The sequence below is a fragment of the Mustelus asterias genome, chromosome 25, assembly GCF_964213995.1.
Source record: "Mustelus asterias chromosome 25, sMusAst1.hap1.1, whole genome shotgun sequence".
NCBI classification, from domain to species: domain Eukaryota; kingdom Metazoa; phylum Chordata; class Chondrichthyes; order Carcharhiniformes; family Triakidae; genus Mustelus; species Mustelus asterias.
In genome coordinates this window covers 24,771,062-24,786,378 of record NC_135825.1, presented here as the reverse complement: position 1 = coordinate 24,786,378, position 15,317 = coordinate 24,771,062, and the positions used below count along the sequence as shown (strand labels likewise).

General features: G+C 41.1%; 1 protein-coding gene across 1 annotated transcript in view; it reads right to left on the bottom strand.

The window, feature by feature from the left end:
• The window catches only part of LOC144479266 (semaphorin-3D-like), a 105,034-nt gene that overhangs the window by 10,518 nt on the left and 79,199 nt on the right, over window positions 1–15,317 (bottom strand). Inside the window, exons 9-15 of the mRNA XM_078197935.1 lie at window positions 13,852–13,921; window positions 11,429–11,573; window positions 10,579–10,801; window positions 10,405–10,493; window positions 5,661–5,702; window positions 2,887–3,044; window positions 1,210–1,274 (exon numbers count right to left, since the gene is read on the bottom strand). Of these exons, the coding sequence (XP_078054061.1) occupies window positions 1,210–1,274; window positions 2,887–3,044; window positions 5,661–5,702; window positions 10,405–10,493; window positions 10,579–10,801; window positions 11,429–11,573; window positions 13,852–13,921 (792 nt within the window). The remainder of the gene's footprint in view (window positions 1–1,209; window positions 1,275–2,886; window positions 3,045–5,660; window positions 5,703–10,404; window positions 10,494–10,578; window positions 10,802–11,428; window positions 11,574–13,851; window positions 13,922–15,317) is intronic.

The window sequence follows — 15,317 nt, the reverse complement described above, 5'->3', positions numbered from 1 at the left end:
TGGATGTACTGCACTTTGATTTCCAGAAGGCATTTGATAAGATGCCACATCAAAGACTATTGTGAAAAATAAAAGCTCATGGTGTGGGATGTAACATATTGGCAAGGAAGGACGATTGGCTTGCGAACATGAAACAAAATTGACATAAATGGGTCTTTTTCTGAATGGCAGCTTGTAACATGTGGTGTGCCACAAGGATCAATTTTTTACAGTTTATATAAATGACTTGGATGAAGGGACCAAAGGTATGGTTTTGAAATTTGCTGATGACACAAAGATAGGTCGGGAAGTAAATTGTGAAAAGGGCACAAGGAGGTTACAAAGGGAGTGAATAGTTTAAGTGAGAGGGCAGAAATCTGGAAAATGTAGGAAAATATGGGAGAATGTGAAATGGTCCATTTTGACAGGAAGAATAAAACTAAAAATTATCTAAAGGGCGGCACGGTGGCGTCACTGTGTGGGTCAAGCGTGGGTTTCCTCCGGGTGCTCTGGTTTCCCTCCACAGTCCAAAGGGTTAGGTGATTGGCCATGCTAAATTGCTCCTCATTTCCTTTGTGTGAGTGTGAGTATGTGCCTTGCAATGGACAGGTGTCTCGTCCTGAGTGTACCCTGCCGAACACTCAGGTCCTATTGGGTTAGGCTCTGACCCCCTGCGATCCTGAATTAGAGTAAGCGGTTAAGTGAAAGTGAAGTACTTATCTAAATGGTGAGAGATTGCAGAGCTCTGAGTTTCAGAGGGACCTGGATGTCCTAATGCACGTCACAGAAGGTGAGTGTACAGGTACAGCAAGTAATTAGGAAAGCTAATGAAATGTTAGGAGAATCTAGAACTAGGGGCCACTGTTTAAAAATAAGAGATCGCTCATTTAAGAAAGAGATGAGGAAACGTTTTTCTCTCATAGGGGCATGAGCCTTGGTAACTCTTTCTGAAAGGGCAATGGAAACAGAGTTTTTGAATGTTTTTAAGGCAGAGCTATATAGATTCTTGATTAACAAAGGAATGAGAGGTTATTGGAGTTGACAGTAATGTGGGGTTGAGGTTACAATCCGATTAACCTTGATCTTATTGAATGGTGGAGCAGGCTCAAAGGGCTGAGTGGCCTCATCCTGCTCCTAAACCATATGTATGTATGGAGCTGAATACTGCCAGCACTAAGAAATAGCCTGGAGTATTGCAATACATTGCTATTTTTGTGCTTATACACTCACAGTCCTCCTGATCCCAACACTGAATTACTGGGTCTCCATACTTTACATCTTGACGTCTGGTCTGTCTAATAGAAAAGAAAACACATTTAATCATCAGATTTAAATCAGAAAAAATAAATTTGTCTTTCATAGAATCATAGAATCCCTACAGTACAGAAAGAGGCCATTCGGCCCATCGAGTCTGCACCGACCACAATCCCACCCAGAATTTGTCTTTGTATTGGGTAAGTCACAGATATTGCTATTGAACTATTATGGACAAATATCTTGTAACAAATTGACTGAAGATCATGTATTACTTGTAAATAAGGGTCGCAAGGTTGAATATAATTGCATATATTAGGTCGAATGTTTCTCCAAAGAAAATGATATTCAACAGTATAGCCCAGCATCCACCAACTCATTTTCCAATTTAGCCATTAATGTCATTTTCATTCAGGTCAAAGGCTTGGAATCCTGCAGCGAGTAACTCACCTCCTGACTCCCAAAAACATGCCCACCGTCTGCAAGGCACAAGTCAGGAGTGGAATGGAATATTTTCTACTTGCCTGGATGAATGCAGCTCCAGCAACACTCAAGAAGCTTGACACCATCTAGGGTTAAGCAGCCCGCTTGATTGGCACCCCATTTACAAACATTCACTCCCTCCACTACTAACACACAGTGGCAGCAGTGTGTGGCATCTACAAGATGCCCTGCAGGAACTCACCAAGACTCCTGAGAAAGCACCTTCCAAACCCACAATCTTGACCATTTAGAAAGACAAGGGGAGCAGTGCATGGGAACACCACCACTGGAAATTCCCATCAAGCCACTCACCATCCTGACTTGGAAATATCTTTTCGTTCCCTCCCTGTTGCTGAGTCAAAATCCTGGAACTCCAGGAATGGTAAATATGAAGTGGTAATGGGAAATGCGATGGGATAGGTGGGCAACTGGCCACGTCCATTTGCATGGGGGGGGGAATGGGATGGATTTCCAGTGGGAGGGAAATCACAGAGGCTATGCTTCTGAAAGTGGTGGATATTTTCATCGGAATTTTTAAATTGCCAGACTGCCTTTGCAGTTAGGAAATACAGGCATGAAATTCCGAATTCCTGTCATTTGAGGTTCCCTCCTTGAGTTAGAGAAATTTCAGCTGAAGATGCCTTACTCACTACAATGACAAAAATTGCCAGATACACCAAAAGTATTTGGGATCGAGGGAGGTTAACACTTAGGTTTCTCTTTGGAATACTGACTAACCTCCTGTGCATTCCCATTCATTTCAGTTTGGATTTCTGGCATTTGTAGTCCTCCCTTTGTCTGGTTCACCAATGCGAGTGGGGAATTGAGGAGGACAGTTTTGGAAACTGGTTGAACTATATAGTTAATGTATATTCCTTCTGGTCTGTGTTTCTATCAAAACTGTAAAACTTCAAAAGTTTGGCTAGAAATATTCAGCAAATGGAAACTACATTAATGCATTTATGATGTTTTTCCATAAAGTGTAATAATTATTCCCTGCTTTTGCACATGTCCTGATCTTATTTCTACATTATCGCAAACAGGCACTTAACAAATTGCACAAAAAGTACTTTCTTAACTATTTATTATAAAACACAAAAATTGCACCTAAAAACCCACAAAAAATCAACTGTTCAGTGTAACCTACACTAACTTTGATTTATCACGTACCTTTTTGGTGCTGGCACATATGTGCAACATGAATTCCCATCCCATGCGCAATAGGGATCTCTCGCAAGGCAGCATTCAGAGCAAGCTGTACCATATGCACCACACCTCTGCAGAGCAAGCTGCACCACGTTATCCTTTGATCCAATATAAATCTGCTTCTGTAAGTGATATCAAAGCAGGGTAAGTACTGGTTCTGTTAAGGGCTCAAGTCTCTCAGTGCACGGCACACAATCTATTATGATAATATTCAGTTTTCTTCTGTCCAGACTGCTCTGACTGGTCAGTTTAAAGGGCACTTCTGTTGATGGGTTTTGTTGATGGGCAGTGCCTGGTGCACAGTAGGCATATGAGCCCCTCGGAGGACAAACGCTACCAGGGTGGAGATTAGAGAACAAAAACAGAGAAAGGTAAAGAGAGCCTAACGACAAAGCTACCCCGGCTGGAGAAATTATTTCTGAGAATTGAGGAACGGGATTGATAGAAGGGCTTAGGATGGCAAGTGCAGGATTGGGATGGCATGGGAGGGATACAAGGAATGGAAAGGTGTGGGAGGGATGAATGAGATGATGGAATTGGTTAAGTGTGGCAAAAATGCAGGGGAAATTATTTGATACAATTTGTTACTGGAGAGCACATTCTTTGTGTTAAAAATGTCCATTTCATGAAAAAAACTTTACAAAAGATGTCAGGTGAATTAAAAGAATATATATATAAAAGTGTTAGTTCTATAGATGAACATGGTGGTAACAGTCTACATATTCCAGAGTTTCTACACAGTCCAACTCCAATGGGCATGACACCACTGAGACTCAAGTAAGGAGTTGTTATAACGTTGCTATGAAAGTTGCATCCTAAATAAGGACTTTATTATGGAACAAGATTGGTATTAAGAGTTTGTTTTCTTTGATGGTAGAGTTTGAAATGGTATCAGGCAAATTTCAAAGAAATAGAATCTTTATTCCTTGAATAATCTTGGGCCCATCAAATATCAAGCTGCCTTTTCGACTCAGTATAAAACAATTCACGTTTAGCACTGTCATATTCTTTGACTACAAACAAGCCACAAGGTCAGACTCTTGAAACATTTGTACTTATATTCCTAGGTTTTTATGCATAGACAGCTTTTAAAACATTCTTTGATGGGATGTGGGTGTCACCGGGAAGGTCAGCAGTTGTTGCCCATCCCTAGTTGAACTGAATGCCTTACTAGGCCAATTGAGAGGCAACCACTAATGTGGGTCTGGAGTCACATGTAGGCCAAACCAGGTAAGGGTGACAGATTTCTTTCCTAAAGGACATTTGTGAACAAAATGACAATCACTGTCATTTTAAATGATAATCACTGATGCTTTCATGGTTACTATTAACGTGACTAGCTTTCAATTCCAGATTATTTTTTTAAAAACTGAAATTAAATTCAATCAGTTATCATGGTGGATGTCCCCAGTGCCTTAGCCTGGGCCTCCTGATTATTGTTCAATAACGTTGTCACTGTGCCACCATCTCAACAAAGTTTTATAAAGTTTTCTTTCAGAGTGAATGACCGGAATGCTACAGTCATTCACACCGGTGGGATTTTCCCATCCCGTTGCAGTGAACGGAGATTTGGCTTGTCGCCAAATTCTCCGACCTCGCTGCAGCGGGAATGTGGCGTGAACGGCTTGTGAGACTGTGTCCATTGTCTTTAGTGAAGGAATAACTAGAAATCCTGTATTTAAAGAAATACCGTTGAAAAAGTCTTTAGATATATTGAGAGAAGTAGTTCCTTAGCCTTAAAGACTTGATAACATCCCAAGCACTGTATGGGCTGTTTGCATTACAATTTTTATTGTCTGGTAAAGCTCAAGTCATTCCATAGCATCACATCTTTTCGGCACCACAGTGGTGTCATAAGATTGATGCACCGTGTGTCATGTTTATACACTGGTACTTATCTGCCAACGTCTAGACCCTCTTAACAGGAGATTTTACTAATCGTCATGTCAGTATTTGTGCTCATTGAATTTGTCGGAAAAAGACAACCTCCTCTGCCTGCGACCACTCTTATTCAGCATCTCTTTCTGCAGTTTTTGAAAATTTTCTTCAGCTCTCTCTTACTGACCAAATCTATATTATAAGTTCCACAAATCAGGCAGGAATCATTTTTAAAGGGTTGCTTATTTTTTCATCACAATTGTAAATTCATCATAATTTTTGTCAACACAGCACACTTCCAGCAGAGGTCACTGGTGAGCAACCTGGTGTGGAAACCCTGGTTGTCTTTCTTACACTTCATAACCCAAAGATGCTAAAGGTAGAAACCAACCAACAGCACAGACCCTGAATTGAATTTGCAACATCCTTGGTCTACGTGGCTCAAAGGGAAAGCATGTTTACCACTCTAGCTATTTGTTGAGACCAATATAAGCTCACTTTTAAACTCTTTCTCTTTATTCTTCTTCCCCCATTAATCCTGTCTATAATTCTTTGATTGAGAAAGCTGATTTTCAATCTGTTCCCAGGTCTCTGCAAATGGCAATCGTGAGTCAGCTACTTCAAGAATAATAATATTGATCCTTGATGACCATCGCTCCAAATTACTCTCCTGGATGCAGCAGAATGTCTATGATTTTGGTGCCTATGGACCTGTAGTTCTAACATATAACTCATAAAGCACAATGAGAAGGAATAATTTCCTGTAAGCCAGAGTGACTACTGAACAAAATAATACATCCAAATACAACCTGGTCCCATTGATTAACTAAGTTATATTGTGTTGTATTTCGATTGCTTACCTGCTTTGAAGATATTTCCATTGTTACTATTGGAGTTGGTTCCTATTAAAATGTAAACATTGGTAATTATTACAATTCAATAACTCAGATTGATAACAATTGAAAAAAAAACACCATGGCATCTACATGAAATGTAACAACAAACTTGGTGTCAATTTAAGCTGGTTTCCTGTTGAATGAACTTTACTGGGCTGTCATTACAGTTAAAGCTTTTTTAAAAAAGTTGGCATTTATCACCACCTCAAGACATCCCAAAGATCTTTACAGCCACTGAAGTACATTTGAAGTACAGTCACTATTGTAATGCAGGAAATTTGCGAGCCAATTTACACAAAGCAAGCTTCCACAAACAGCAATGTGATAATGGTCAGATCATTTGTTCCTGCGATATTGATTGAGGAATAAATATTGACACCCAGGATAACTCCCTTGCTCCTCTTCAAAATAGTGTAATAGGATCTTTTGCATCCACTTGAGCGGGCAGATGAGACATTGGTTTAATGGACTGGATTTTCACAGACTTGGGATTCCTGACCCCTTTCCCAGAGTTTCCAGTTTTCAGCAGGGCCTTTTAAGGGTGTGGCCTGGTTTAGATTGCAAACGCACACCCTGCACTCTTGGCTGGACCCATTGTAGGCCTGTCCTGATCCTCAGCAATCTTCAATGAATTGGGCCAGCTTTTCAAAGAATTGTGACTCACAGCACCCCAGAAGCATCATGAACCATACTCTGCAGGAGGGAACCTTTTGAATGGCAAGTTGCCAAGGTAAGCCCGCACACATAGTTATGGCCCTTATATGCCCCCATGTCAAGATATACCCTCCACAAAGCTCCTATGGTCCTTCATGTCCCTCATGCCAAACTATGTAACACTACATTCTGCACTCTCTCCTTTCCTTGTCTATTAACGGTATGCTTTGTCTGTATAGCGTGCAAGAAACAATACTTTTCACTGTATACTAATACATGTAACAATAATAAATCAAATCAAAAATCAAATTATGGTACTTCCATGGTCATCCACTATCCACTGTATAGAAGCAAGGAATCCGATAGGGACAATAAGATTTATTTTTAAAAATCATCGATAACATTTCACTTTCTCAAGAAATACTAATTTTCACTACAGCTAAAAGAAAGTGCCAATATTCCAGACTCTTTAAAGTATTGATAGTAGAAACTGCAAGCACTTGAAATCTCTTTATCTTGTGTAAATAAACATTACTATTGTCATATTGCCTTTTAGAGAATATGCTAAAGAGTAAGTAGCCAGGATGTAACCATGTAAGTAGCAGGCATTATTCAGAGGACTCTTGAACTTAGCTAGTGACATATGGTGCAAAGGAGTTGCAGTTATGTCTTCTTATTAACAATAGCTGTTGAATCCTTTTAGTAAATCTGTTACTGAGCAATCCTGTACTATCTCTTCAAAAAAACTAAGCCTATGTTTAGTTTGCCAGACCTGTGTGAGTTTGATACATTTGTATTAAGCAAATATAAAAAGACAAAATTTGTTAGAAGAGATTAGGGAGGCAATGTACTTTTTCCTGGGGCTCAGGTGTTTCAGTACTCTAATGAATATCTGGACTCTCAGCCAAGAATGCATAATGAAGCTTGGCAGGCAGCCCAGAAATCCATTAGACTTTTGAAATATCATCGTGCCATACATGGGGAGTGGTGGCATGGGGAGTCTGTGGGGTAGGGGATAAGTAACTCTGAGGAATGTGGACTGGAGGGCTATTCTGGTTTTATTATAACTGGGATGACGTTCCACAGCAACAAAGTTGCCCTTCTAAACAGATCATCTCCATACTCAAACTTTTCCCACCGTCAGCTGGCCCAGCTGTTGCTCCACCCGCCCCCCCCCCCCCCCCCCCCTCGCCACCCCAGAATCAAAACTTTTCTGAGCCAAGAGTTTTCTAGACTCCCACTACCTGCCTCAGTAAACGCTGCCGGACATTTCATTTGAAAATAGCATCTCCAACAGTGCAGCACTCCCTCAAGTGCCAATCTTGATTTGTGCATTTCAGTCTTGGAGGGGGACTGAAATCCACAGCCTTCCAACTCAAAAGGTAGTAGTAGAGGCAGGTACAATTTTGTCTTTTAAAAAGCATTAAGACAGTTACATGGGTAAGATGGGTATAGAGGGATATGGGCCAAACATGGGCAATTGATACTAGCTTAGTGGTTAAAAAAGGGCAGCATGGACAAGTTGGGCCGAAGGGCCTTTTTCCATGCTGTAAACCTCTATGACTCTATGAAAACAGTGTAACAAACTGTGCCACATCTGGCACCTTGTCAACAATATTTAAAAAATTGATGGCTTATCATGATTATCATCAAAGTGAGTTGACAGTCTAGCCCTTTCACTTTGTTCACGGACCATAAATTTCTATGTTTGTCATGGGTGGGAATGTCACTGAATCAATCTTCAGATTTGCTTTGGGACAGGCAGGAATTGTTCACCTGCCCAATTTCATGTAAACAGCTGTCATGAAATTCCAGGATTGGATAATGTTCGCTAACCTGTCGACAAGGCACCAGCTCCAGCTCAATGACTTGGATTAACAATTGACCTACTTCATGCAAATAGAGCTACTGTGAACTTGCACTTGTTGACTGATTTATTTGTGTATGACACTTGGTCGGTAGCTTAATTTATCAGTTTAGGAGTCTGGTACTTTGAACTGGTTCTAAAGTTAGAGCTGCAAGAATGGATTCGACCATTTAACCATTCAAAGTATGATTAGCATTTAGTATTTTCTTTGATGTTGCCAAAACATCTGAATTAGTTTTGAACTGAAGCTTTGACTTTCCTGACAATCTTTAAGCTGACAGCACTCTATCACACTTCAATGTCTTATGTATATAAAATTTTAAATCCAGTGACTGATTTAGAAATCAAAAGATACCTTTGCAAGTTTTGTTAATCAACTTTGAGTTGAAAGGGGTAATATGCCAATCTTAATTGACAGGAATCCAGGGGCAATGTGCCCACAATAATTATGGAATTATGGTAGTAAAAATGACTACAGTAAGAGTTTTAACAACACCAGGTTAAAGTCCAACAGGTTTATTTGGTAGCAAATACCATTAGCTTTCGAAGCGCTGCTCCTTCGTCTGACGAAGGAGTGCGCTCCGAAAGCTAATGGTATTTGCTACCAAATAAACCTGTTGGACTTTAACCTGGTGTTGTTAAAACTCTTACTGTGTTCACCCCAGTCCAACGCCGGCATCTCCACATCAGTAAAAATGACTGGCAGTCTTGCTGGTATTAAAAATTTGGCTATTTCTTAAAGCAGCCAAATAGTTTTGAAATGTACTTGTTAAATATTGGAAATGGAATATCTTTCAAATTCAACATTATTTATTCTGAATTTAACTAGTCTTAGAAGAAGAAAGTATCATATGTCAAGTTAATGGTTTATAAAAAAATATAGTAAATTTATATATCAGCTATATAGAATAAATGTTGTGTTTATTAAAACTGTACTATCTAAATTGCCTTGTTTATGTGAATGTATATGCATCCATTATGTGGGCATTCATTCGTTAACTGCATCAGTGTTTGTGAAAATTCTGGCTGCACTGTTCTATCCCAGGTTATTCCACCCAAGCAGGCCATCGGACAGCTAATTTAGGGAATGAATAAGATTTATACTTGTGCAGCAGGTCATTACAAAGAGTCAACTTTTACCTGACTCGTGCGTATTCAATGCTGACATGAAATAGGAGCATTGCTCCAATTCCCTGCTGTGACTTCAACAGAGATTGAAATAGCTGTTTTTGTCCATCTTACATTGTCTGTCCAAGGCTTCTACTGACGTTCACCCAAAAACATAGAATCCCTGCAGAGCAGGAGGCCATTCGGCCCATTGAGTCTGCACCGACTACAATCCACCCAGGCCCTATTCCATAAACCCACTTATTTACCCTACTAATCCCCCTGACACTAAGGTCAATTTAGCATGGCCAATCAACCTAACCCGCACATCTTTGGACTGTGGGAGGAAACCGGAGCACCCGGAGGAAACCCACGCAGACACGGGGAGAATGTGCAAACTCCACACAAACAGTGACCCGCGGCCGGAATTGAACCCACGTCCCTGGCACTGTGAGGCAGTTGTGCTAACCATTGTGCCACTGTGCCACCCCACATGGCTGGGCGATCGAGAGAAACCCTTTGGAAACCTCAGGTGTATGTGTCCAAAGTAGCATGCAGTCACTGATGGGTAGACTTTCTGTTCAAATCTCCCAGTCTCTTGTCACATCATTGGCAAACAATTGGTAGCAAGCCAGAATAAACTATTGTTTCTCTGGGATTTCCACTGATCTTCTATCAGAGGGAGGTTGCAGGGGAGGTTGGAAGAACTGTTGCAGAAATCCCAGGAATGACTGGGAAACACTAGCAACATCGGTCTTCAGAAGCAAAAAAAACACAGATGAATTAATTTTAAAAATGTATTGCAAAAGTAGATAAAAGACTGGGAATGTTGGCATTGCTGAATGTGGTGGTTGGCTGTAGTGTTCAGATTCTTATTGCCTTCAGCAGGATAACATAATCCTGGTAGATCACTCTAACTCTGCATTAGTGCTGCTACCCTGACCGGTGGGAACTTTGAATTAAAAGTATTGTAACTTCTGACATTGACTGGGGAGGGCAAGTTGCACATACTACTTCAATCACAACCACTAAGAGAACTTTTCAGCTTGCAATCAAGTTATACAAGTTGATTGTCTGTACCTCAAATACTTGCAATTCCTCCAGTACAACTTCTTCAGCATTCAAATTGTCCTTGGTAACACTCAGTGTTTTTATTACTGTTCCAATATCTAGAAACATATATAGATATATATATAAATGTATCAATCAATGAATATATTTGGAAGTTTTATTTTAAATGGATATTTCTTGTACCTGTACCCAAAAACAGAACTGCATACTGTCCATCCTTTGCAGTAACACGGTCAACTACAATCTGGGTTATTCTGTAGCCAACATTCACTTGAATGAAAACAGGTCTCCTGTTTATTGGGTACACGGCCTTGTACATCACTGGGTGATTCTTGATGAAACTGATGACGTCGTCTGAGAAATCCTTGGTTGTCTCGATTGTGGAGTCGAATTCTTTACTGGGACACTAAAAGAAACGGGCAGGAATTTATATATGTATTTTCATCGAATCATAGAATCCCTACAGCGCATTCAGTCCATCGAGCCATTGAGTCTGCACTGAATCTCCGAAAGAGCATCTTACCCAGGCCCCGGCAAGGGAATGGGGATTTTGGTAAGGGCAGGTGGGGGTATTGCTGCAAGAGTGGCCATCGCCAGAAGACGGGACCTTTTGTGGATCAGAGAGCCCGATATACAAGATCTCCGCCACTTCCCAGAGCCTGCAGGTAGGTAACCTATGTAGCAGAAGTAAAATAGCAATGACAGCAGGAAGAGGCCCTTAAGTGACCACTTTAGCAACACAATTGGCCTTTGGATGGAAGGGCCATCCAATGGAGAAATAGCTTAGTTGAGGAGAGGAATTGAGAGTGCAAAGGTGTAAGTTGGAAATTATCCATGTTACTGTCCTATTTTTTGCTGCACTTAAAGACTCAAATGCTGTGTGTAACGAAACGTTGCTTTTTCTTTAAGCTCCAGGCTACATATTTAATTGATTAGTGAGTATTATGCTTGTTCCTGCTGGTTATAATAGCAAAAGCTTGCATCTTATATCAAGAAGTATACTTTCGAATGGTTAATAAATGATTAAACATACCGTTCCAGGTCTTGGGTAGGGAATCTTCCCCAGATATTCTACCCAATGGCGGTCAGGGCTATCTTTATGTGTGAAAGGTCCATTAAATGCTGCACGGATATCAGCCAGGCTGTACGCACAAACCGCTGAGCCACTGAAAACAGAACTGAGAGACAAAGAAATAGTTGAGACATTCTTAGCTATCACTGGAACAAAGAGAATTTCATTATTTTGAATTCTAGTGCTGTTCATCATTAAAGCTTCACTGCTACAGAGGAAGTTCAGTGGAAGAAATAAAAAATAAACAAGCAAGGAGATGGTTTGGCAGAAATACTAGCAAATTATTTCTGTAAATGTAAATAGTCTGACTGTTTCAGATGAAACTATTTTTAAAAATTCATTAAGGGAAGTGCACAACGCTGGCAAGGCCAGCATTTATGGTTCTACAGAAGGTAATGGTGAGCTTCCTTCTTGAGCCATTGCAGCCCATAGGTACATCCATAGAGCTGTTAGAGAGAGTGTGTTCCTGGATTTTGACCCAGCGACAGTGAAGGAATGGTGATAAATTTCCAAGATGTGGAGATGCCGGCGTTGGACTGGGGTAAACACAGTGAGAGTTTTAACAACACCAGGTTAAAGTCCAACAGGTTTATTTGGTAGCAAATGCCATTAGCTTCCTGAGCGCTGCTCCTTTGTCAGATGGAGGCTCCATCTGACGAAGGAGCAGCGCTCCAAAAGCTAATGGCATTTGCTACCAAATAAACCTGTTGGACTTTAACCTGGTGTTGTTAAAACTTTCACAATAAATTTCCAAGTCAGGATGGTGTGTGAGTAGTGGTAAATTTGCAGGTGGTGTTGTTCCTGTGCATCTGTTGCCCTTGTGCATCTAGCTCAGTGGTCTCTAAATAGTCAATTGCGGGACCCGGGCTTCTTGGGATTCATTGACTGCCGAAAATGCGCAAACTCAGGCTTCTCATGATGACAAGCTCATTGACTGCTGAACGCAGACACCAAAACATGCACCAAGCTGGATGAAGGCAACTTGATGAGTGAGGAGCCAGGGACCTCCAACTGGGCCGGTAAGATCGCCAGAAACCGGGCGCGAAGTCGGTTTTTTGCCTCTCGTGCGATTGTCCTGGCTCACCACGCTGATCGACAGGCGTGATGAGCCAGTATGATTGCCCCCATTATGTTTGTCTTAAATCCTTTTCTTCAAGTGGATACTGGAGAACTGACAGTAAATTTTCAGTCGGTGTTCGAACAAAGCAATGGACTTAACATGAAAATAATCACCATGCACAATGACATAGAGCTGAAAGCTAGGTCGAGGGGCAAAGACTTTTGGGGACTTGTAAACAGAGAGAAGTACCCAATTCTGACATTGTGTGCACTCAAGGTGAAGGCCTACTTTGGTTCCACATACCTCTGTGAGGTGGCTTTTCCCCAGATAATAATCAAATCCAACTATCGCACTTCTCTTACAGATGCAATTTGATGGACTGTATGAGACTGGCCATCTCAAATTATGATCCAGACTTCACAGTACTCAGTGTGCAAGCACAGGTGTCACACAAAGAATAGGTGAGTGTTATACATTAGTACCTTTTGGGGAGAGAGCGGGTAAATGGAGTTGAAATCAACCATGATTGAATGGTGGAGTGGACTCGATGGGCCGAATGGCCTTACTTCCGCTCCTATGTCTTATGGTCTTATGGTCTTATAGGTTTAGTAAAGTTGAATTTTTAAGAGTGGGGCTTGTTCTGCATTTTGATGCTAAAAGTACTTAAAAGGTTTGGAGAGGTAATGGTAGAGGTCACAGGTTTGGAAGATTTTTAAATTCATTTGCGGTACATGGGCGTCGCTGGCTGGCCAGCATTTATTGACCATCTCGAATTGCCCTTGAGAAGCTGGTAAAAAAGCTGCCTTCTTGAAACGCTGCAGTCTACGTGCTATGGGTTGATCCACAATGCCATTACGGAAGGAATTCCAGGACTGCGAAGGAATGGCCATATATTTCCAATTCAGGATGGTGAGTGGCTTGGAATGGAACTTGCAGGTGGACGGGTTCCCATGTATCTGCTGTCCTTGTCCGTCTAGATGGAAATGGTCATGGGTTTGGAAGGTGCTGTCTAAGGACTTTTGGTGAATTGTTGCAGTGCATCTTGTAGATAGTACACACTGCTGCTACTGAGCTTCGGTGGTGGAGGGAGTGGATGTGGTGCCAATCAAGTGGGCTGCTTTGTCCTGGATGGTGTCAAGGTGTTGCATAAATGCTCAATGAATGTACACTGGATAATGTAAAATATTGTTGTTAAAAAAAATCAATAGTTATGTTATATTTACTAAAATTACAAAGGCAGACCTAGCAACACCTAATCCCTATATTCCTACAACAGCAGTTAAAATAGCGATTCAATCTTTAGCATAAGAACATTCTTATTTACCTGGAAGATGTGAAGACTCCATAAAGCACTGGCAATTTGTCATCATTTGTGTTGAACAGAAAAACATCCTCTTTATAAAATAAAAATTGAACACAAAATAAGAGATTTTGTCTAGAAATGTAGTCCTTGTCAAGCCAAAATGAGCAATGTTGTGTATTTTAGAAAGAACCAAATACAGATGAAGTAAATTAGTTTCTTGCTTTTTGCTTCTAGGTCTATCCATGCTGTACAACATCCAATCAAGCTGTCAAATGATACAAATTTGCCATCAGTTTTTGACTAGCACTGTTCCATAATCTTCACAACAGTTTGAGTTAGAGTGTTTAGTCCTCCGATGAGGTCTCCTCCTCCCAGATATCTGTTTAGCCTCTGTTCACTAGCTGCTAATGATAGTATGCCTGAGCTCCGTAACTCAATGTGGCAATGATTTTCCTTGTCTTCATTCTTTCATAGGATGTGGGCATTGCGGGTATGACCAACATGTGTTGCTCAAAGTGCAAGACCATTTCAGAAAGCAGTTCAGCATCAATCACATTGCTGTGGGTTTTAGTGGTTCTGATTTCCTTCCCTGATTCCGATTAGTGATCCAGATGGATTCTTACAACAAGTGATGGTGGTTGTCATCACGGAGACTCATTTTCAATTCCAGATTGGATTTAAATTCCACCAGTTGCCATGGTGGGATTTGAACCCATGTCCTGTGGGCCACTGGATTATTAGCCCACTGACATTACTGCTACACCACCCTTAGAATCTACCTTCTACTTTGTGCCATGATAGTTGGAACCACACCTCCAGCAACCACCAAGCTGCATCTGGTGTGGTTGAATTATATCTATTTTTAGAAGACCTACCATAACTTTCATGTACACATGAATATTAAGATATTAATGTCTCCTCGATTCTTAATACTAGTAGCCTTCCCGAATTGTGTCTAATGCATGACTGTTTGTATAAGATAGTCGTAGATTCACAAGTACGACTTTGCAGAGGGAAAATAGGAAAGCAATTCAATTCGACTTCAAGAAGTCAATCAATCAATCATCATGGAATCCCTACAGCCCATCTGCACTGACTCTCTGACAGAGCATCTTACCCAGGCCCACCCCTGCCCTATACACATTTATCCCGCTAATCCCCCTACCCTACACATCTTTGGACACTAAGGGGCAATTTAGCATGACCAATCCACCTAACCTGCACATCTTTGGACTGTGTGAGGAAACCGGAGCACCCGGAGGGAACCCACGCAGACACAGGGAGGACGTGCAAACTCCACACAGAGAGTCACCCAACGCTGGCATTGAACCTGGGTCCCTGGCACAGTGAAGCAGCAGTGCTAACCACTGTGCTACCGTGCTAAAATCAAACTGACTCTACGCCATATTTTAAAACTGTGTTGTATGAAATCAGAAATATTGACTGATACAATGGGGATTTTAGGAGACAACTAATTTGCATCAATA